Here is a 24,003-nt window from a genome sequence, read left to right as displayed (position 1 = left end):
CCATTCCCGGTGAATACCTCTTAAAGCTCCTCAAGAGAATGCCAAGAGTGTGCAAAGCAGTTATCAAAGCAAAAGGTGGCCACTTTGAAGAACCTAGAATATAAGACATATTTTCAGTTGTTTCACACTTTTTTGTTAAGTATATAATTTCACATGTGTTAATTCATAGTTTTGATGCCTTCAGTGTGAATGTACAATTTTCATAGTCATGAAAATACAGAAAAATATTTAAATGAGAAGGTGTGTCCAAACTTTTGGTCTGTACTGTATATATATACCTGGATAGCCATAACTTTCTAGGCCATGTGGTAAATGGTCAGTCAGCTGAGGGAAGCTGACCAGACTAGATTTGTGTTGGAGCTGGAAAGAGACAAGCCAGAATGTCTCTGAAAAGGCCGTGTGCACCAAACTGCAAGTATCACTGGTTGCTATGGGTGATATCTGCTTTGTGTGACCGAGCTGGGACTAGCTCAGCTGTGTCTGAATAGCCTTCGTCTGCAATGTTTAGCTAGGGGCAATGCAAGGGTTTATATGTTTATAGTTTGTTTTTGGTGCTGTTCAACCAGTGTAAATAAACACTATTCTGTATGCGATATAAAAACCCTGTGGTTTCATGTTCCAAGTAGCTACCTGAGAGCGTGTACCCCTACAGCATATATATGTTTGTTTTTTTTTTACAATTGTAGGCAGAATCTTGGAGAGAACTTTCTTTACCAATGGGTAGAAAAGATCAGAGAATTTTTGGAGGAGAAATCTAAAACATCAGTTCAAGGTCAGTAACACCGACAACTTTTCATATCCTTAAAGGGAGTCTATCAGAAGGTTTGTGCTACCTCATCTGACAGCAGTATGATGTAGGCAAAGAGACCCTGATTCCAAGGATGTATCACTTAGTTTACTGGGTGTCAATAGAAACCTACATTTGTGGACTGTGGGAGACTTTGCATGGTTGGATAGAATAAATATACTACATAAACTTCTTCCCTAGACTTTTATATTTCTTCCAGTCCATACCCATAATAATACGCTTTAATTTCTGGAAAAATATATGCAGTAGTTTTTGTAAATTCATATGGTCAAGTGGGCGTCCACATATCTGTGGTAATAATTTTAATCAGGCCTAAACATAAGGGTAGCCTTAACCTCCCACACTGTAAAAGATACTACTTGTCAACAGTTTATGGCAATGTATTAGACTTATTTCATCACCAACATGGGAAACTCTGTGTCCAAGTAGCACTTACCACTCTTCTCTGGTGCACTCATTTAACTCCTCTCTCCCTTGACCGCATGTCATATAGTACGTATTCTACCATTATAGCCCTGAGACGTAACAAAAATAAAAAATACATCTGTAAATTGAATTTATTGTAAGTCCATCTCCTGTGTATAGCGCCCTCTTCAGGTCAACCCACAGATTTTCAATTGGATTCAGGTCTGGGCTCTGGCCGGGCCAGTCCAAACTTTCACCTTCTTCTGTCAAAGCCAATCTTTTGTTGATTTGGAGATCTGGTTATGTTCATTGTCCTGCTGAAATATGAAATTCCTTTTCATCTTCAGCTTTTTAGCAGAGGCCTGAAGGCTTTGATACAAGATTGGCTGATATTTGGAACTTGATGTAGGTGTAGTAAAACCTAGCCAGTCTTGGATGTTATTCTTTTCCATCTTGCCACCCTAATAACAGGTCAGACAAACAAAGCATATGGGATATTTTTTTCACATGCAATACACAGCGAGTACTTGCAAGAAATGTCTGCAGCTCTTCTAATGTTGCTGTAGGCATCTTAGCAGCCTCCCAGACCAATTTTCTTTTCGTCTTTTCATCAACTTTTAACCCCTTAATCCCATATGACGTACTATCCCGTCAAGGTGACCTGGGACTTCATTCCCATTGACGGGATAATACGTCATATGCGTTCGCTCGCGGTCGGGTGTCAGCTGACTATCGCAGCTGACATCCGGCACTAAGTGCCAGGAGCGGTCACGGACCGCCCCGGCACATTAACCCCTGGCACACTGCGATCAAACATGATCGCAGTGATCCGGCAGTATAGGGGAGCATCGTGCAGGGAGGGGGCTCCCTGCGTGCTTCCCTGAGACCCTCGGAGCAACGCGATGTAATCGCGTTGCTCCGAGGGTCTCCTACCTTCTTCTCCCTGCAGGCCCCGGATCCAAAATGGCCACGGGGCTGCATCCGGGTCCTGCAGGGAGGTGACTTACCAAGCGCCTGCTCAGAGCAAGCACTGGTAAGCCAGGAGCCCTGCATGTCAGATCGCTGATCTGACACAGTGCTTTGCAAAGTGTCAGATCAGCGATCTGACCTTATAACATGATGCATGATGCTTTATTTTATCCAAAATAAAGAAGAAAAAAAAATATTCCCATAAATAAATTTCTTTAACTAAAAAAAACAAAACAATAAAAGCACACATATTTAGTATCGCCGCATCCATAACGACCCGACCTATAAAACTGTCCCACTAGTTAACCCCTTCAGTGAACACCGAAAAAAAAAAACAAGGCTAAAAACAACGCTTTATTATCATACTGCCGAACAAAAAGTGGAATAGCATGCAATCAAAAAGACGGATATAAATAACCATGGTACCGCTGAAACCGTCATCTTGTCCCGCAAAAAACTAGCTGCCATACAGTGTCATCAGCGAAGTTATAGTCCTCAGAATAAAGCGATGCAAAAATAATTATTTTTTCTATAAAATAGTTTTTATCGTATAAAAGCGCCAAAACATAAAGAAAGATATAAATGAGGTATCGCTGTAATCGTACTGACCCTAAGAATAAAACTGCTTTATCCATTTTACCAAATGTGGAATGATATAAACGCCCCCCCCCCCCCCAAAAAAAAAAAAAAAAAAGAAATTCATGAATAGCTGTTTTTGGTCATACTGCCTCACAAAAATCGGAATAAAAGCGATCAAAAAATGTCACGTGCCCAAAAATGTTACCAATAAAAACGTCAACTCGTCCTGCAAAAAACAAGACATTACATGGCTCTGTGGACCAAAATATGGAAAAATTATAGCTCTCAAAATGTGATAACGCAAAAAAAATATTTTTTGCAATAAAAAGCGTCTTTTAGTGTGTGAACGCTGCCAGTCATAAAAATCCGCTAAAAAATCCGCTATAAAAGTAAATCAAACCCCCCTTCATCACCCGCTTAGTTAGGGAAAAATAAAAAAATTAAAAAATGTATTTATTTCCATTTTCCCATTAGGGTTAGGGCTAGGGTTAGGGCTAGGGTTTGGATTACATTTACGGTTGGGATTAGCGGTGTGTCAGAGTTTGGGGTGTGGTTAGGGTTATGGTTGGGATTAGGGTTAGGGGTGTGTTGGAGTTGGGGTTAGGGGTGTGGTTGGGATTAGGGTTAGGGGTGTGTTTGGATTAGGGTTTCAGATAGAATTGGGGGTTTCCACTGTTTAGGCACATCATGAGCTCTCCAAACGCGACATGGCGTCCGATCTCAATTCCAGCCAATTCTGCCTTGAAAAAGTAAAACAGTGCTCCTTCCCTTCTGAGCTCTCCCGTGCACCCGAACAGCGGTTTACCCCAACATATGGGGTATCAGCGTACTCAGGGCAAATTGGACAACAACATCTGGGGTCCAATTTCTCTTGTTACCCTTTGAAAATAAAAATTTGGGGGGCTAAAAAACCATTTTTGTAGGAAAAAATTATATTTTATTTTCACCGCTCTGCGTTTTGCACATTAATTGTGTATTTAATTAGTCACAAATGGAAACAATTATTTTGGTTTTAATTTCGCATTTGTCTCCAAAAAAAAGCCCAGTTGAGATTTTTGGCCAAATGAAAAAGAATTCACTAAATGCGAGTCTAGTTGACGTTGCTCCATTGAGATAAAAAAAAACAAAAAACAAATATTGTTGATGTCTTTACAGGCCCGAGTACAAAAACCACAACAGAAGAAGCGGAGGGGGACGATGATGAAATTGCTTCCAGCTCGGAATTACTAAATGACTTGTTAACATGTTCCATTATTGATGGGGCGTTTGACATTTTGGAAGGTAATTATTATATTGTTAGAAAAGATAATAAAAGGCAGAGACTGATGGTACTGTACATATTTCTCATTCGATTAAATGGCTGTGCTAGCCTGAGCTGTTAGGAGTATAAAGTATTTAGAGGACACCAAGCATTTGGCACATATTTGTTTTTACATGAAAGGGAATGATGGTGTCATAAAGATAACTGATGAGGTGAGGTGGAATTGAGGTGATATGGTAAATGAGTGCTTTAAGCAAGGGTACAAAATGGGAAAGTAAACTTCACTTTTTTCACGAAAGGTGGAACACTTAAGTACTGGTTATTGTTTTCTTTTAGATAGTAAAGAAATACCTTCAATCTTTCATGGAGAACCAATTAGTGACAGAAGGAGTACATTTCAGGGACACCTAGCTCCTGTGAACAGTCCTGGCCAGGTGAGTATGATCAATGTGGGTCACTTAAAGGGAACCTGTCATGTAAAATGACGCTATTAACCTGCATATATGGGATTAATCTGCAGGTTAATAGCGTTCCGACACCTTGCGGCCACTGCATTGAGAGCCCCGCTGCCAGGAGGAAATTAAGTTTATTCCCCCTGACAGCCTCACTCTTTCAGTCATAGGAGTGGTGCTGACACGATTTCAGTTACCACTCTGTGTACAGAGAGCAGTGGCTGGACCTGCGCCCCCAGCACTGACTGACAGCCGGCACTAATGCTGAGCCTGCTGTCAGTCAGTGCCGGGGCGCTGTTACAAACATCGCTCTTTACACATTGAGCGGTGATTAAAACCATGTGACTGAAAGAGCGAGGGTGCCGGGGGGGAATAAAGTTAATTTCCTCCCGCTCCCGGCAGCGGGGCTCTCGTTGCTGGTGCCGTACACGGCGTCAGAACACTATAACCTGCAGATTAACCCAATATCTGCAAACTAATAGTTTTATTTTACCTTTGTTAAAGGATAGGGTTATTTTCTTACTAAAGAAAACTAATATAAATGTCCAGCCTACTTATGCTTAAAGGGGTTGTCCTTTTTAAAATGTCCTGGTTCCATAGCGTTTTAGATGTATGCATGGTAGATATGCAATGACTAATGGTTTTGTCTGAAACACATTTGTGATTTGTGTTGCTATCGGAATCTGTTTGCTTTACCAAAATAGCTTCGAAAAATGAAACAAATCGCTATGTCATAAAAGCTGGTAGATCTGCAGCAGATAAAACAGTGATTTTATCCAAACTGCATCAAGCAGCCCAGTAAGTGCATATTGCTGGAATCAGGGTCTCTGTCCCTGTATCATGCTGCTCTCATATGACAGAATGACATTAAATCTTGAAATGAGCTGTGGTCTGATATCAAAGATTTAACCAGCCTTTTCTCAAATGAGCATCTGTGTCTGTATGCTCAGTTACGTTTGATCTTTTTAAAATTGTATTATAATATTTCAGGTGAAAGAAGTACTGAGCAAATTGTATGAGAATAAGAAAATTGCAAGTGCAACTCATAACATTTATGCATACAGGTAGGTTGTCGTTCACACAACAAGGCTGGCATATAAGTGAAGGTCCACTTGTGAACTAAAACTTGATATGTAAGCCAGTACCTATAACTAGGTATAATGCATGATTAAGGTGTCCAAATAGCTTATCTTTCTTTTGGTTTTACTTACGATTAAAGCAGCCTCATGCTTCCTCCTTAAGCTGTAACAGAAGAAAGTAGTGCATCTTCCCTTTCTTATCGGTGTAAATATGACATTTCCCTGGCGTGATGAAGGCCTCAGAAATGGCAGCAATCAACATTTATGGATTGTTCTAAAATGTGAATAAAAATATGGGCAACATTTTTGGAAGAGTTTCGAAATTTATATTTTTATTGGATCTGATTTTACTTATTTAGCGATATCATATTCCACAGAACTTTACAGAAGTGATCATCACTGTCCCCGTTGGGGCTCATAATCTAAAATTCTCCCACGCCTCATTGGGGGCACAGGAACATTAGTGTTATGCTGCTGCCACTAGGAGGATACTAAGTGAATATAGAAAGATTAACTCCTTCTCTGCAGTATACACCCTCCTGCTGGCTCTAATTGAACCAGTTCTTGCTTAGTGTCTGTAGGAGGCACTTGGGTCTGGTCTTCAGACCTCAACCTTTTTATTTTCCATTTTGATTATTCTGTAAATTTTTATTTTTTACTTAACGGAGTGAAGTGGGCGACGGATTCTTTCAAGGTTCCGATCTCCCTCGAATCATCAACAGGCGAGAATGCGGAGTGTCGCCTCCCTGTACCCTCTCCTGCAACGTGGGATGCCATGCCTGAGCTCACTTTAGGGGCTGCAATTCCTTTGGGTCCCGATCTCCCCACACCAGCAACAGGCGAGCCCATAGAATGTCGCCTCTAGGTACCCTCTCCTGGAGCCAGGCCTATAGTCGGACTTCTTTCCCTGTCACATCCTATGGGAGTGAACCCACTGGATGTACAGAGGCCCTCCATTGGCGTCCGTGCAGCCCCCACTGCATCAACACCGATTCTAAGCGGATGATGGAAGGAGGCAGAAAGTCTCTCTCCACCCCCTTGTCTATGGGGATGATGGATTGAGACTGAACCCTAGGACCAGCACACTTGCAGCTCCGGCTCTGCTACAACTCCAGGAATTCCGTGGGTAAGACTGCAGCTGGTAGAAGAGGCTCCATCTGGGTGCAGAGGAGGGGGTCCTGGTCCCCGGGAGGGTGAGGTGTCCCACGGCATTTTATACACCTCTATAGCCCCTCTTGCTTTGCCCCCCTGGCGGCGCCGGGGTTTCTGGTCCCTACCCAGCTTCTGGCAGGCTTGACGGGTGCTACAGCGAATGACCGTGTCCCGCACTTTCACTCGGCTCCATAAATTTAGTCCCTGGCTTCTAGCCAGGATAGGCCACATTTACCTGGCCACCGGGGTTACATAGTTACATAGTTATTAAGGTTGAAGGAAGACTATATGTCCATCTAGTTCAACCCATAGCCTAACCTAACATGCCCTAAGATGTTGATCCAGAGGAAGGCAAAAAAAACCCATGTGGCAAAGAGTAAGGTCCACATTGGGGGAAAAAAAATTCCTTCCCGACTCCACATACGGCAATCAGACTAGTTCCCTGGATCAACGCCCTATCAAGGAATCTAGTGTATATACCCTGTAACATTATACTTTTCCAGAAAGGTATCCAGTCCCCTCTTAAATTTAAGTAATGAATCACTCATTACAACATCATACGGCAGAGAGTTCCATAGTCTCACTGCTCTTACAGTAAAGAATCCGCGTCTGTTATTATGCTTAAACCTTTTTTCCTCCAAACGCAGAGGATGCCCCCTTGTCCCTGTTTCAGGTCTATGATTAAAAAGATCATCAGAAAGGTCTTTGTACTGTCCCCTCATATATTTATACATTAAAATAAGATCACCCCTTAGTCTTCGTTTTTCCAAACTAAATAGCCCCAAGTGTAATAACCTATCTTGGTATTGCAGACCCCCCAGTCCTCTAATAACCTTGGTCGCTCTTCTCTGCACCCGCTCCAGTTCAGCTATGTCTTTCTTAAACACCGGAGACCAGAACTGTGCACAGTATTCTAAGTGTGGTCGAACTAGTGACTTGTATAGAGGTAAAATTATATTCTCCTCATGAGCATCTGTGCTTCTTTTAATGCATCCCATTATTTTATTTGCCTTTGTAGCAGCTGCCTGACACTGGCCCCTGAATATGAGTTTGCCATCCACCCATACACCCAGGTCTTTTTCATTGACGGTTTTGCCCAGAGTTTTAGAATTAAGCACATAATTATACATCTTATTACTTCTACCCAAGTGCATGACCTTACATTTATCCCCATTAAAGCTCATTTGCCATTTATCAGCCCAAGCTTCTAGTTTACATAAATCATCCTGTAATATAAAATTGTCCTTCTCTGTATTGATTACCCTGCAGAGTTTAGTGTCATCTGCAAATATTGAAATTCTACTCTGAATGCCCCCTACAAGGTCATTAATAAATATGTTAAAAAGAAGAGGGCCCAATACTGACCCCTGTGGTACCCCACTGCTAACCGCTACCCAGTCCGAGTGTGCTCCATTAATAACCACCCTTTGTTTCCTATCCCTGAGCCAGCTCTCAACCCACTTGCACATATTTTCCCCTATCCCCATTATTCTCATTTTATGTATCAACCTTTTGTGTGGCACCGTATCAAAAGCTTTTGAAAAGTCCATATACACTACATCCACTGGGTTCCCTTGGTCCAATCCGGAACTTACCTCTTCATAGAAACTGATCAAATTAGTCTGACATGAACGGTCCCTAGTAAACCCGTGCTGATACTGGGTCATGAGGTTATTCCTCTTCAGATACTCCAGTATAGCATCCCTTAGAATGCCCTCCAGGATTTTACCCACAGTAGAGGTTAAGCTTACTGGCCTATAATTTCCGAGTTCAGTTTTTGTTCCCTTTTTGAATATTGGCACCACATTTGCTATACGCCAGTCCTGTGGCACAGACCCTGTTATTATGGAGTCTTTAAAGATTAAAAATAATGGTCTATCAATGACTGTACTTAATTCCTGCAGTACTCGAGGGTGTATCCCATCCGGGCCCGGAGATTTGTCAATTTTAGTGATTTTTAGCCGCCGCCGCACTTCCTGCTGGGTTAAGCAGGTGACATTTAATTGGGAATTTTTATCACTAGACATTTTGTCTGCCATGGGATTTTCTTGTGTAAATACTGATGAAAAAAAGTCATTTAGCATATTGGCTTTTTCCTCATCCTCATCCACCATCTCACCCAGACTATTTTTAAGGGGGCCAACACTATCATTTTTTAGTTTCTTACTATTTATGTAGTTAAAGAATATTTTAGGATTATTTTTACTCTCTCTGGCAATCTTTGCTGCCTTGATTTGCTTTTTACAGAATTTATTTAATTTTCTGTATTTATTTAATGCCTCCTCACTACCTACTTCCTTTAATTCTCTAAATGCTTTCTTTTTGTCACTTATTGCGCCCCTTACAGCTCTATTTAGCCATATTGGTTTCCTCCTATTTCTAGTATGTTTATTCCCATACGGTATATACTGTGCACAGGTCCTATCCAGGATGCTAATAAACGTCTCCCATTTTCTTTGTGTATTTTTGTGTCTCAGGATATCGTCCCAGTTAATTGCACCAAGATCCTCTCTCATCCGTTGGAAATTTGCCCTCCTGAAGTTTAGTGTCCTTGTAACCCCTCTACTACACATCTTTTTAAAGGATACATGAAAACTTATTATTTTGTGATCGCTATTTCCCAAGTGACCCCCAACCCTTATATTTGATATGCGGTCTGGCCTGTTAGTTAATATTAGGTCTAGCAGTGCCCCCTTTCTTGTTGGGTCCTGAACCAGTTGTGAAAGGTAATTGTCTCTCATAGTTGTCAAAAACCGATTACCTTTGCTGGAACTGCAGGTTTCTGTTCCCCAATCTATTTCAGGGTAGTTGAAGTCCCCCATAATAATGACTTCTCCTTGAGTCGCAGCTTCATCTATTTGCTTTACGAGGATATTCTCCATTGCTTCCATTATTTTTGGAGATTTATAACAAACCCCTATCAGTAATTTATTATTTTTCCCCCCTCCCCTTATCTCCACCCACAGGGATTCTACATTTTCATTAAATTCACCTATATTATCACGCAGGATGGGTTTTAAGGACGATTTTACATATAGACACACCCCTCCCCCTCGCTTATCTGTACGGTCATTTCTGAACAGGCTATAGCCCTGCAAGTTAACAGCCCAGTCATGGCTCTCATCCAGCCACGTTTCAGATATCCCCACCATGTCATAATTATGCTCCAACAACATTAGTTCTAATTCGTCCATTTTGTTGGCGAGGCTTCTGGCATTAGTATACATGCACTTTATGTTCCTCTCTGTACTTCTATTTCTTAAATTATTAACGGTTCTGACCCCACCCCCCATGCCACCGCCACCCCCAACTTCCTTATTTGTGCCCAGGTCTCTGTCTGCACTATCTTCCCCTCCTATAAAATGAATACCCTCCCCCCCAATTCCTAGTTTAAACACTCCTCCAACCTTCTAGCCATTCTCTCCCCCAGCACAGCTGCACCCTCCCCATTGAGGTGCAACCCGTCCCTAGCGTAGAGCCTGTAGCCAACTGAGAAGTCGGCCCAGTTCTGCAGGAACCCAAACCCCTCTTTCCTACACCAATTCTTGAGCCACTTATTAACCTCCCTAATCTCCCGTTGCCTCTCTGGCGTGGCACGTGGTACCGGCAGTATTTTGGAAAATACCACGTTGGAGGTCCTTGCTTTCAGCTTGCAGCCTAATTCCCTGAAATCATCTTTAAGGACCTTCCACCTACCTCTAACTTTGTCATTAGTGCCAATGTGCACCATGACCGCTGGGTCCTCACCAGCCCCTCCCAATAATCTGTCCACCCGATCAGGGATGTGTCGGACTCGAGCGCCAGGTGGCTCCGTCCTTCTGTTCTAAACGAGAAGCGCTTTTCTTATCTCGGCGGCCATCTTCCTACACCTCCAGGAGGACAGCCTGGGAGCCTGGACACCGGCAAGCAGGGACATCAGGACAGCAGCGCTGACAGAAGCACTGCGTGAGCAGCAGACAGCGGCATCTCCCCTGGGGACTCAAGACACAGGACCTGTTTAAGCTGCAGAATCATGGCTTAACCCTTCCTCTGCACATACATTCTCCCTCTTTTCTCTCAGTGCATCAGCTTTCCAAGGGACGCCAGAGTACACTATGTCTCAATCTAAAGCATCCAAAAAGGCTAAAAAAACACATACTGTGTTCTTTGCCTCATGTACCACTTGTAAGGTTTCTTTGCCCCAAGGCCACAATACTCCGTTCTGCACGGCCTGCGACCCGTTATCTGCCCAGGAGCCACCCACCACTGTTACCGACCCTAGAGGGCCTGTTCCCCTTGAATGGGCTACTTCCCTGCCATGGTCTATGGCTTCTCTGGCCAAGGCAATAGACTCTCTCCAGGACCCCTTCTCAAGTCAGGGCGTCAGTTTGTCGGTTGCGAAAAACCCTTCCGACGGACAAGACTCATCCAGCAGGATTTGTACTTTATCAAAAAAGTGCTCATGCTTCTAGAAAAAGGTCCCATGGCACATCCCCCGAACCTCCTCATGCTTCGGCCTCTGTAAGTTCGGCTTCTCGCTCCCCCTCTCCAGGGGTTGGTAGCGAACATGATTCAGAATATGACTCTAATGCGTCCTTAGATCAGGACTCGCAGAATTATCAAGAGACAGTTGATTCCCTCATTGAGTCAGTCAACAGGAATCTGAAGGTGGACGAGAAACCCGTATCTATTCCAGATCATGCCGTGTCCTTTAAGAGGACTATATGCCCTCACAGGGTGTTTGGCAATCACCCAGAGTTTTAAGGACATCGTTGAGATACATAGGGATCAACCGGACAGGCGCTTCACAGGGCAGAAGCCCATGGAGTCAAGATATCCCTTTGCTACTGATTTAAGAAAGGATTGGTTACAGTCCCCCCAGTGGATCCTCCCGTATCGCAGCTTGCATCTAAAACTCTTCTATCCTTGTCCGATAGCTCCGCAGTCAAAAATCCTACTGACCGCCAAATTGACAATCTTGCTCAGTCAGTCTTTAAGGCCTCTGGAGCTGCGCTCTTTCCATCCTCTGCTGCAACCTGGGTGGCTAACGCTATGGTCTCTTGGGCTGAGACCTCGTCCGCAGCCATTCAGGAAACTGATCTCCCCTGAGGCGGCATTCCTCGCTAGCCAGGTATTTTGGGCCGGGGATTTCGTAGTGTCCGCTTCTTTGGATGTGGCCAACTGCAGCAGCAAACACCATCACCATTAGAAGGGCTCTATGGTTCAGAGACTGGCATGCAAATTCTGCTTCCAAAAAGTCCTTAACCTTTCTGCTCTATCAGAGCGGTCGCTTATTTGGAGAAAAACTTGATCAACTAATCTCCGACGCTACTGGGGGGAAGAGTACGGTAAGTTACTTCCCCAACAGAGACCCATTCGTCCATTTCAGAGCCAACAACAACAAGTTCGGACCCGTTTTTTTCGTAACAGCTCCAGCTGGTCCTCTACAACCATCTCTTCTGGACCAGGGCAGGCCCCACGTAGAGATAGAGGTTCCCAGGTCTCCCACAGACCCACCCATTCCTGGAAGAGCAAGCCTAGACAGTCTGGACCCAAGGGAGCCAGATCACATAGATCCTCTACACAATGATTCAGTGCAGTATCCGGGGGGCACCAACAAAGTAGGTGGTCGTCTACTTTTGTTCCGTCAAGCCTGGCTCTCGGTCATTCACGACCGGTGGGTCAGAGATCGGGTGTCCTCCGGATACAAAATAGAGTTTTCCTCTCTTCCACCAACATGTATTTTCCTGTCTTCTCCTCCCAAGGCAAAGGCAACAATGTTCTTCCGAGCCATGAATGCGCTCAGAAAGGACGGAGTCATTATCCTGGTTCCGCAAAGCAAAAGGTTCAAGGGTTTTTACGCGAACATATTTGTGGTCTAAAAAAGGATGGAACAATGCAGCCCATACTGGACCGAAAACTGTTAAACAAGTTCGTCAGAGTGCGACGGTTCAGAATGGAGTCGCTCCGTTCAGTCATCGCCTGAATGGAAAAAGCAGAGTTCCTAGCGTCCATAGACAACCAGGATGCTTACCTTCACATCCCTCACCAAATATTTCTACGCTTCACGGTTCGAGAGGAACACTTTCAATTTGCTGCCTTGCCCTTTGGTCTTACCACCACCCCCAGAGTCTTCACCAAGGTCATGGCGACTGCCATGGCCATCCTTCACGCTCGGGGGGGTGGTAGTGCTACTGTATCTAGACGATCTCCTGATCAAGGAGTGCGTGAGTATCACGATAGATACATTTTCTCGCCTGGGCTGGAAGATAAACTTCAAAAGGTCCTCGCCAGTACCAGCTCAGCGAATTCCTTTCTTGGGAATGATTCTGGACACTTCCCGAGGGTTGGTAATCCTTCCTCCGGAAAAGGTCTTAGCCTTATAACGGGGAACACAGATGCTCTCCCACTCTATTCCTCACTCTCTGCGATTCAGTATCAGAGTACTCGGCAAGATGGTAGCAGCTATAGAGGCGGTTCCATTCGCTCAGGTACACCTCCGCCCGCCCCTTGCAACATGCGCTTCTGGCGGCCTTGGCAGGAATCAGTTCTCTCTCGACCGTCAATTCCAGCTCTCTCAGCGGGTCAAGCAGACCCTCAGGTGGTGGACACTGAAGTCTTCTCTGGATCAGGGGAAGTTCTTCCTTCCAGTACATTGGCTAGTGGTGACCACAGACACCAGCCTTCCTGGCTGGGGGGCAGGGTTCCACGATCACAGGGCACAGGGAGGCTGGTCTTCTCGAGAGACGCATCTGCCGATCAACATCTTGGAGATATGGGCAATCAAGATAGCCCTTCTGCGGTTTCCTCACCTTCTGGCAGGTCATCCCATCAGGATTCAGTCTGACAGCTGTGGCATATATCAACCATCAGGGGGCACCCGCAGCAGGACAGCCATGATTGAAGTAGCTCACATTCTCCGATGGGCCGAGTGGAACCGCTCGGTGCTCTCGGCAGTCCACATCCCGGGCCTAGAGAATTGGACGGCAGACTTTCTCAGTCGCCAGAGTCTCGCCTCGGGAGAAAGGTCTCTGCATCCAGAGGTCTTTCAGCAGATCTGCCATCACTGGGGGACTCCGGATGTAGATCTAATAGCCTCAAGGCTAAACACCAAAGTCCCCGAGTTCATAGCTCGGGCCCACGACCCAGTTGCCATCGGAGCGGACGCACTGGTTCTTCCGTGGCATCAATTTCGGCTCCCGTATGTATTCCCCCTGCTCCCCTAACTTCCGAGGGTCATCAAGAAGATCATAGCGGAGGGGGTACCAGTGATCCTGGTGGCGCCGGATGGGCCACGCCGGGCGTGGTACGCGGAGCTAGTTCAACTCGTCACTGACGTTCCCTGGTGACTTGTGGATCGCCCAGATCTGTCCCAGGGCCCTATTTACCATCATAACTCTGGGGCCCTGTGTTTAGCAGTGTGGCCGTCGAATCCTGGGTTCTAGCTCAAGCAGGATTCTCTCATTAAGTGATCTCCACCATGATTAATGCTAGGAAGCCCACGTCTATGCGCATTTATCATCGCACCTGGAAGACCTTCTTCTCATGGTGTAAAGACCATGGACGCTCTCCTCTTGAGTTTTCCATCCCTTCCCTTTTGGAATTTCTGCAGACCGGATTGGAGTCAGGTCGCACGCTTAGCTCATTCAAAGGGCAGATTTCAGCTTTATCGGTTCTGTTCCAACGCAGGATTGCCAACAGATTAGGAGGTGAAGACCTTCATTCAGGGAGTCTCTTATGTGGTGCCTTCCTATAAAATGCAGTTGGAACCATGGGATCTTAATTTGGTCCTCAGAGTTTTACAAGAGGTCCCTTTCGAACCGCTGCAGGATGTATCACTAACTTTCCTTTCCTGGAAAGTAGCTTTCCTAGTCGCGGTCATGTTAATCAGATGGGTCTCGGAGTTGGTGGCCCTGTGTTGCCAAGCTCCGTTCCTGAATTTCCATCAAGACAAGGTGGTTCTGAGAACGTCCCCATCTTTCCTGCCAAAAGTTTTCTTTCCATCTCAACGAGGATATTGTTTTTCCCTCACTCTGTTCTGCACCAGTACATCGTATCGAGAAGGCTCTTCACACACTGGATCTAGTGAGAACTCTTAGGAGATATGTCTCATGGACGGCATCTTTTCGCAAGTCAGATGCCGTATTCGTGGTTCCGAAGTGGCATAGGAAGGGCCTAGCCGCTTCAAAGGCCACAATAGCCAAGTGGATCCGCTCTGCTATTCATGAGTCCTACCGTGTCAGGGTCGTTCCTGTCCCAGCAAGGATTAAGGCACACTCCACTCAGTCAGTGGGCGCCTCTTGGGCCATTCGGCACCAGGCGTCAGCAGAACAAGTCTGCAGAGCTGCCACCTGTCCAGCTTGCATACTTTCACAAAACATTACTGTATTCATTCTCAGGCCTCTGCAGATGCGGCCCTCGGCAGGCAGATTCTGCAGGCAGCAGTACCACATCTGTAACTCGTTGGTACATGGGTGTTGTGAATTCTGTGGCTGAATTCACTCCTGTGGTCACAAGTGGTACTGCAGCTTCTGAGCTTCCTCCCTCAGGTGTTCTGGTGAGCTCGTTAACTGCTTCATTACTTAACTCCGCCTGATGCTGCTATCCTTGCTCCTTGTCAATGTTTCAGTGTTGGATCTGAGCTTCTCCTGATTGTTCCTGTGACCTGCTGCTCTGTATAGCTAAGTGCCTTTTGCTTTTTTGTTGCTTTTTTTCTGTCCAGCTTGTCTTTTGTTTTGCTGGAAGCTCTGAGACGCAAAGGGTGTACCGCCGTGCTGTTAGTTCGGCACGGTGGTTTTTTTTTGCCCCCTTTGCGTGGTTTTGCTTTAGGGTTTTTTGTAGACTGCAAAGTTCGCTTTACTGTCCTCGCTCTGTCCTAGAATATCGGGCCCCACTTTGCTGAATCTATTTCATCCCTACGTTTTGTCTTTTCATCTTACTCACAGTCATTATATGTGGGGGGCTGCCTTTTCCTTTGGGGAATTTCTCTGGGGCAAGTCAGGCCTATTTTTCTATCTTCAGGCTAGCTAGTTTCTTAGGCTGTGCCGAGTTGCCTAGGTAGTTGTTAGGCGCAATCCACAGCCGCTTTTAGTTGTGTTTAAGATAGGATCAGGTGTGCAGTCTACAGAGTTTCCACGTCTCAGAGCTCGTTCTTGTATTTTTGGGTATTTGTCAGATCACTGTGTGCGCTCTGATCGCTAAGCACACTGTGTTTCTGGATTGCCTTCATAACACCTGTCATTAGCAAACATAACAGTACAAGGAGCCCCACTAATGATTCTCAATAGAGGGAAAGAAAAAGTTCTGACATCATTTTTTTTTTTTTTCTGCTCTGTGTTCACTTTTTTTTTTCCCCTAGACATTTGGGTGATTCTGGACACAGGTGTGGACATGGATATTCAGGGTCTGTGCTCTTCAATGGATAATCTCGTTATAAATGTACAAAAAATTCAAGATACTATTGATCAGAAATCTATGTTAGAACCAAGAATTCCTATTGCTGATTTGTTTTTTTGGAGATAGAACTAAGTTTCTAAGTTTCAAAAATAATTGTAAGCTATTTCTGGCCTTGAAACCTCATTCTTCTGGTAATCCTATTCAACAGGTTTTGATTATTATTTCTTTTTTGCGCGGCGACCCTCAAGACTGGGCATTTTCTCTTGCGCCAGGAGACCCTGCATTGAGTAGTGTCGATGCGTTTTTCCTGGCGCTCGGATTGCTGTACGATGAGCCTAATTCAGTGGATCAGGCTGAGAAAAATTTGCTGGCTTTGTGCCGGGGTCAGGATGATATAGAAGTATATTGTCAGAAATTTAGGAAATGGTCAGTACTCACTCAGTGGAATGAATCTGCGCTGGCAGCTTTGTTCAGAAAGGGTCTCTCTGAGGCTCTTAAGGATGTCATGGTGGGATTTCCTATGCCTGCTGGTTTGAATGAGTCTTTGTCTTTGGCCATTCAGATCGGTCGACGCTTGCGCGAGCGTAAATCTGTGCACCATTTGGCGGTACTGCCTGAGGTTAAACCTGAGCCTATGCAGTGCGATAGGACTATGACTAGAGTTGAACGGCAGGAATACAGACGTCTGAATGGTCTGTGTTTCTACTGTGGTGATTCCACTCATGCTATTTCTGATTGTCCTAAGCGCACTAAGCGGTCCGCTAGGTCTGCCGTCATTGGTACTGTACAGTCCAAATTCCTTCTGTCCATTACCTTGATATGCTCTTTGTCGTCGTTTTCTGTCATGGCGTTTGTGGATTCGGCGCTGCCCTGAATCTGATGGATTTGGACTATGCTAAACATTGTGGGTTTTTCTTGGAGCCTTTGCGGTGTCCTATTCCATTGAGAGGAATTGATGCTACACCTTTGGCCAAGAATAAACCTCAATACTGGGCCCAGCTGACCATGTGCATGGCTCCTGCACATCAGGAAGTTATTCGCTTTCTGGTGTTGCATAATCTGCATGATGTGGTCGTGTTGGGGTTGCCATGGCTACAAACCCATAATCCAGTATTGGATTGGAATTCCATGTCGGTATCCAGCTGGGGTTGTCAGGGGGTACATGGTGATGTTCCATTTTTGTCGATTTCGTCATCCACCCCTTCTGAGGTCCCAGAGTTCTTGTCTGATTATCAGGATGTATTTGAAGAGCCCAAGTCCGATGCTCTACCTCCGCATAGGGATTGTGATTGTGCTATCAATTTGATTCCTGGTAGTAAATTCCCTAAAGGTCGATTATTTAATTTATCCGTGCCCGAACACGCCGCTATGCGCAGTTATGTGAAGGAATCCCTGGAGAAGGGACATATTCGCCCATCGCCATCACCACTGGGAGCAGGGTTCTTCTTTGTAGCCAAGAAGGATGGTTCGCTGAGACCGTGTATTGATTACTGCCTTCTTAATAAGATCACTGTTAAATTTCAGTATCCCTTGCCATTGTTATCTGACTTGTTTGCTCGGATTAAGGGGGCTAGTTGGTTCACTAAGATAGATCTTCGTGGTGCGTATAATCTGGTGAGAATCAGGCAAGGAGATGAATGGAAAACTGCATTCAATACGCCCGAGGGTCATTTTGAGTATCTAGTGATGCCGTTCGGACTTGCCAATGCTCCATCTGTGTTTCAGTCTTTTATGCATGACATCTTCCGTGAGTATCTGGATAAATTCCTGATTGTTTACTTGGATGACATTTTGATCTTCTCAGATGATTGGGAGTCTCATGTGAAGCAGGTCAGAATGGTTTTTCAGGTCCTGCGTGCTAACTCTTTGTTTGTGAAGGGATCAAAGTGTCTCTTCGGTGTGCAGAAAGTTTCATTTTTGGGGTTCATCTTTACCCCTTCTACTATCGAGATGGATCCAGTTAAGGTCCAAGCCATCCAGGATTGGATTCAGCCGACATCTCTGAAAAGTCTGCAAAAGTTCCTGGGCTTTGCTAATTTTTATCGTCGCTTCATCTGTAATTTTTCTAGCATTGCCAAACCATTGACCGATTTGACCAAGAAGGGTGCTGATTTGGTTAATTGGTCTTCTGCTGCTGTGGAAGCTTTTCAGGAGTTGAAGCGTCGTTTTTGTTCTGCCCCTGTGTTGTGTCAGCCAGATGTTTCTCTTCCGTTCCAGGTCGAGGTTGATGCTTCTGAGATTGGAGCAGGGGCGATTTTGTCACAGAGAGGTTCTGATTGCTCAGTGATGAAACCATGTGCTTTCTTTTCCAGGAAGTTTTCGCCCGCTGAGCGTAATTATGATGTGGGCAATCGAGAGTTGCTGGCCATGAAGTGGGCATTCGAGGAGTGGCGTCATTGGCTTGAAGGAGCTAAGCATCGCGTGGTGGTATTGACTGATCATAAGAACTTGACTTATCTCGAGTCTGCCAAGCGCTTGAATCCTAGACAGGCCCGTTGGTCGTTATTTTTTGCCCGCTTCGACTTTGTGATTTCGTACCTTCCGGGCTCTAAAAATGTGAAGGCGGATGCTCTGTCTAGGAGTTTTGTGCCCGACTCTCCGGGTTTATCTGAGCCAGCGGGTATCCTCAAGGAAGGAGTCATTGTGTCTGCCATCTCCCCTGATTTGCGGCGGGTGCTGCAAAAATTTCAGGCGAATAAACCTGATCGTTGTCCAGCAGAGAAACTGTTCGTCCCTGATAGGTGGACTAATAAACTTATCTCTGAACTTCATTGTTCGGTGTTGGCTGGTCATCCTGGAATCTTTGGTACCAGAGAGTTAGTGGCTAGATCCTTCTGGTGGCCATCTCTGTCACGGGATGTACGTACTTTTGTGCAGTCCTGTGGGATTTGTGCTAGGGCTAAGCCCTGCTGTTCTCGTGCCAGTGGGTTGCTTTTGCCCTTGCCGGTCCCAAAGAGGCCTTGGACACATATTTCGATGGATTTCATTTCTGACCTTCCCGTTTCTCAAAAGATGTCAGTCATTTGGGTGGTCTGTGATCGCTTTTCTAAAATGGTCCATCTGGTGCCCTTGGCTAAATTGCCTTCCTCCTCTGATTTGGTACCTTTGTTCTTTCAGCATGTGGTTCGGTTGCATGGCATTCCTGAGAATATTGTTTCTGACAGAGGTTCCCAGTTTGTTTCAAGGTTTTGGCGAGCCTTTTGTGGTAGGATGGGCATTGACCTATCCTTTTCCTCGGCTTTCCATCCTCAGACTAATGGCCAGACCGAACGAACCAATCAGACCTTGGAAACATATCTGAGATATTTTGTTTCTGCAGACCAGGATGATTGGGTGTCCTTTTTGCCGTTGGCTGAGTTCGCCCTTAATAATCGGGCCAGCTCGGCTACCTTGGTTTCTCCATTTTTTTGCAATTCTGGGTTCCATCCTCGTTTCTCTTCAGGACAAGTTGAGTCTTCGGACTGTCCTGGTGTGGATTCTGTGGTGGATAGGTTGCAGCAGATCTGGACTCAGGTAGTGGACAATTTGATCTTGTCCCAGGAGAAAGCTCAACTTTTCGCTAATCGCAGACGCCGTGTGGGTCCCCGACTTCGTGTTGGGGATCTGGTTTGGTTATCTTCTCGTCATATTCCTATGAAGGTTTCCTCTCCTAAATTTAAACCTCGTTTTATTGGTCCGTATAGGATTTCTGAGGTTCTCAATCCTGTGTCTTTTCGTTTGACCCTCCCAGACTCCTTTTCCATACATAATGTATTCCATAGGTCGTTGTTGCGGAGATACGTGGCACCTATGGTTCCATCTGTTGAGCCTCCTGCCCCGGTTTTCGTGGAGGGGGAATTGGAGTATATTGTGGAGAAGATTTTGGATTCTCGTGTTTCTAGACGGAAACTCCAGTATCTGGTTAAATGGAAGGGTTATGCTCAGGAAGATAATTCCTGGGTTTTTGCCTCTGATGTTCATGCTTCCGATCTTGTTCGTGCCTTTCATGCGGCTCATTCTGGTCGGCCTGGGGGCTCTGGTGAGGGTTCGGTGACCCCTCCTCAAGGGGGGGGTACTGTTGTGAATTCTGTGGCTGAATTCACTCCTGTGGTCACAAGTGGTACTGCAGCTTCTGAGCTTCCTCCCTCAGGTGTTCTGGTGAGCTCGTTAACTGCTTCATTACTTAACTCCGCCTGATGCTGCTATCCTTGCTCCTTGTCAATGTTTCAGTGTTGGATCTGAGCTTCTCCTGATTGTTCCTGTGACCTGCTGCTCTGTATAGCTAAGTGCCTTTTGCTTTTTTGTTGCTTTTTTTCTGTCCAGCTTGTCTTTTGTTTTGCTGGAAGCTCTGAGACGCAAAGGGTGTACCGCCGTGCCGTTAGTTCGGCACGGTGGTTTTTTTTTGCCCCCTTTGCGTGGTTTTGCTTTAGGGTTTTTTGTAGACTGCAAAGTTCGCTTTACTGTCCTCGCTCTGTCCTAGAATATCGGGCCCCACTTTGCTGAATCTATTTCATCCCTACGTTTTGTCTTTTCATCTTACTCACAGTCATTATATGTGGGGGGCTGCCTTTTCCTTTGGGGAATTTCTCTGGGGCAAGTCAGGCCTATTTTTCTATCTTCAGGCTAGCTAGTTTCTTAGGCTGTGCCGAGTTGCCTAGGTAGTTGTTAGGCGCAATCCACAGCCGCTTTTAGTTGTGTTTAGGATAGGATCAGGTGTGCAGTCTACAGAGTTTCCACGTCTCAGAGCTCGTTCTTGTATTTTTGGGTATTTGTCAGATCACTGTGTGCGCTCTGATCGCTAAGCACACTGTGTTTCTGGATTGCCTTCATAACACCTGTCATTAGCAAACATAACACATGGGGTATTAGCAGTTGTGTTGTTCCCCACCCAGGGACTGCTTTAGGACATCCCATGGCCCTGTGTCCCCCCAATGAGGTGTAGGAGAAATAGGGATTTTTGGTACTCACCGTAAAATCCTTTTCTCCAAGCCAGTCATTGGGGGACACAGCACCCACCCTGTTAGTCTAATAACTTGTGGATGTTCCTTAGTTTTGACATAGTTTATTCTTGTTAATGGTTTTAAGCTCCTACTGCTTTGTTACCTGTTGTGAATTCTGTGGCTGAATTCACTCCTGTGGTCACAAGTGGTACTGCAGCTTCTGAGCTTCCTCCCTCAGGTGTTCTGGTGAGCTCGTTAACTGCTTCATTACTTAACTCCGCCTGATGCTGCTATCCTTGCTCCTTGTCAATGTTTCAGTGTTGGATCTGAGCTTCTTCTGATTGTTCCTGTGACCTGCTGCTCTGTATAGCTAAGTGCTTTTTGCTTTTTTGTTTTTTTTTCTGTCCAGCTTGTCTTTTGTTTTGCTGGAAGCTCTGAGACGCAAAGGGTGTACCGCCGTGCCGTTAGTTCGGCACGGTGGGGTTTTTTTTTGCCCCCTTTGCGTGGTTTTGCTTTAGGGTTTTTTGTAGACTGCAAAGTTCGCTTTACTGTCCTCGCTCTGTCCTAGAATATCGGGCCCCACTTTGCTGAATCTATTTCATCCCTACGTTTTGTCTTTTCATCTTACTCACAGTCATTATATGTGGGGGGCTGCCTTTTCCTTTGGGGAATTTCTCTGGGGCAAGTCAGGCCTATTTTTCTATCTTCAGGCTAGCTAGTTTCTTAGGCTGTGCCGAGTTGCCTAGGTAGTTGTTAGGCGCAATCCACAGCCGCTTTTAGTTGTGTTTAGGATAGGATCAGGTGTGCAGTCTACAGAGTTTCCACGTCTCAGAGCTCGTTCTTGTATTTTTGGGTATTTGTCAGATCACTGTGTGCGCTCTGATCGCTAAGCACACTGTGTTTCTGGATTGCCTTCATAACACCTGTCATTAGCAAACATAACAGTTACCGAACTGGTTCAATTAGAGCCAGCAGGAGGGTGTATACTGTAGAGGAGGAGTTAATCTTTCTGTATTCACTTAGTGTCCTCCTTGTGGCAGCAGCATAACACCCATGGTCCTGTGTCCTCCAATGATTGGCTCGGAGAAAAGGATTTTACGATGAGTACACAAAAATCCCTATTTCCTATCAGTATGTCTTTGGAGTGTGGGAGTAAACCGGAGTTTATACATGCAAACACAGAGAGAACAGACAAACTCCTTGCAGATGTTGTCTTGGTGGGAACCCAGGACTCCAGCACCTTAATGTGCTAACCACTGATGTGTATTGCCAATGTTATTGTCAGGTACACTGTGTGACTAACTTGTTATTCACATCTTTCAACAGAATATATTCTGTAAAGACAAACACATTTGTGCAAGACTGTGAGGATGATGGGGAAACAGCAGCTGGTAAAAGACTTCTTCATCTTATGCAGGTATTTAGAATGTGGCTGCATCATATACAAAGTCAACAAAGTCACACTCTCTGAGTGTGCGCAGTTATTACAGTCCAGGAGAGGAATTAACTTCTAACATACCAGTCAGCTTTCTGTTCAGTCATCTGCTCACCTCCTCTCAGCTCCTGACAAGCTGCTCTTATGAATCTTGCATAATCACAAGCACTCACCATCGTGCTTCCAGAGCAGGTTTCCTAATCACAGCCCTCACTCTCCGGAGCAGTGTGCTTGCTCAAATGCCCTGTTATCTCTATATATAAATACAGTGGTAACAGTGTGGACTCTGGAACAAAACACTAATGGCTGAATGTTTTATAGCAGAACTTGTGCTGAGCTTTATAGTTATACTAATAACACAGCTCTGCTACTCACCAGAACAGTCACTCAAAGAGGAGTGCTAACCTAGCCAGAAACCAAGGAGTAAAAAGACTGGAAAGCTGTGTGCTGCTCAAGAGACAAATTGAGAATAACCTTTTAAGTGAATCCCTAATTAGGTTATATAAATGAAGATGGGCTTCACATTCCTGAGCATTCTAGTCCTATGATTTATCCCCAACTGCTACCCTTATTCTGGGCTGCTTAAGTATTTGTATTTATTGGATTAATCTAGGCTTTTCTTTTGCTTTTGTTTAAATGGGAATCTGGCACCAGGTTTTCCTGTATACTTTCTTTTTACTTGGACTTGCATTCAAATTTGTCAGTGACATCAGTGACACTATGTAGGCTTTATTTTATTGTGCCCACTTTTTCTGCATCTTGATTTGGGAGGTATGTCAGCACATCCTATTGATTAGCTCTTGGGAAAAGTCCACATGACCATACTGTGGCCATATTTTCTTTTTCATTATACTTCTGCAATTCCAGTCTTGTGATCTGAACTAAGAGCATTATATTTGACTTTGATACTGTTAGTTCAGTTCGTGAAGCCCTTGGTTGGGATACAGATGAGAAATATACAAACAATACAGTCTTGTGAGCCCACTCTTAAAGGGGTTCTTTGGGAATAGAAAAAAATAAGTAAAGGAAATGTAGTCATGAATAAACTAGATTCTAACGCATCGGGTATTCTAGAATATGCATGTCCACGTAGTATATTGCCCAGCCACGTAGTATATTGCCCAGCCACGCAGTATATTGCCCAGCCACGTAGTATATTGCCCAGCCACGTAGTATATTGCCCAGCCACGTAGTATATTGCCCAGCCACGTAGTATATTGCCCAGCCACATAGTATATTGCCTAGCCACGTAGTATACTGCACAGCGACGGAGTATACAGCACAGAGCCACGTAGTATACAGACTTAAAATAAAAAATAAACATTTACTCACCCTCCGAAAGCCCGTTGAAGGCAGCTTCTGGTCCCAGGGTTGGTATGGGCGCAGGACCTGTGATGACGTCGCGATCACGTGACCGTGACGTCATGGCAGGTCCTTGTCGCATACCATCCTTGCCACCGGAACCTGCCGCTTGCATGGAGCAGTCACCGGAGCATCGCGAGGAGCTGGAAAGGCGCCGGAAGGTGAGTATATGATGATTTTTTTTTTTATTATTTTTAACATTAGATC

General features: G+C 45.1%; 1 protein-coding gene across 1 annotated transcript in view; it reads left to right on the top strand.

Annotated features, from left to right (window-relative positions):
- Positions 1–24,003, top strand: part of IMPACT (impact RWD domain protein) — a 58,699-nt gene that overhangs the window by 19,961 nt on the left and 14,735 nt on the right. The window contains exons 5-9 of the mRNA XM_069731207.1: positions 687–772; positions 3,917–4,042; positions 4,359–4,456; positions 5,465–5,538; positions 22,326–22,416. Coding sequence (XP_069587308.1) covers positions 687–772; positions 3,917–4,042; positions 4,359–4,456; positions 5,465–5,538; positions 22,326–22,416 — 475 coding nt within the window. The remainder of the gene's footprint in view (positions 1–686; positions 773–3,916; positions 4,043–4,358; positions 4,457–5,464; positions 5,539–22,325; positions 22,417–24,003) is intronic.

The sequence above is a fragment of the Ranitomeya imitator genome, chromosome 6 (genome assembly GCF_032444005.1).
Source record: "Ranitomeya imitator isolate aRanImi1 chromosome 6, aRanImi1.pri, whole genome shotgun sequence".
Taxonomy (NCBI): domain Eukaryota; kingdom Metazoa; phylum Chordata; class Amphibia; order Anura; family Dendrobatidae; genus Ranitomeya; species Ranitomeya imitator.
This window is presented reverse-complemented; position numbering and strand designations above follow the sequence as displayed.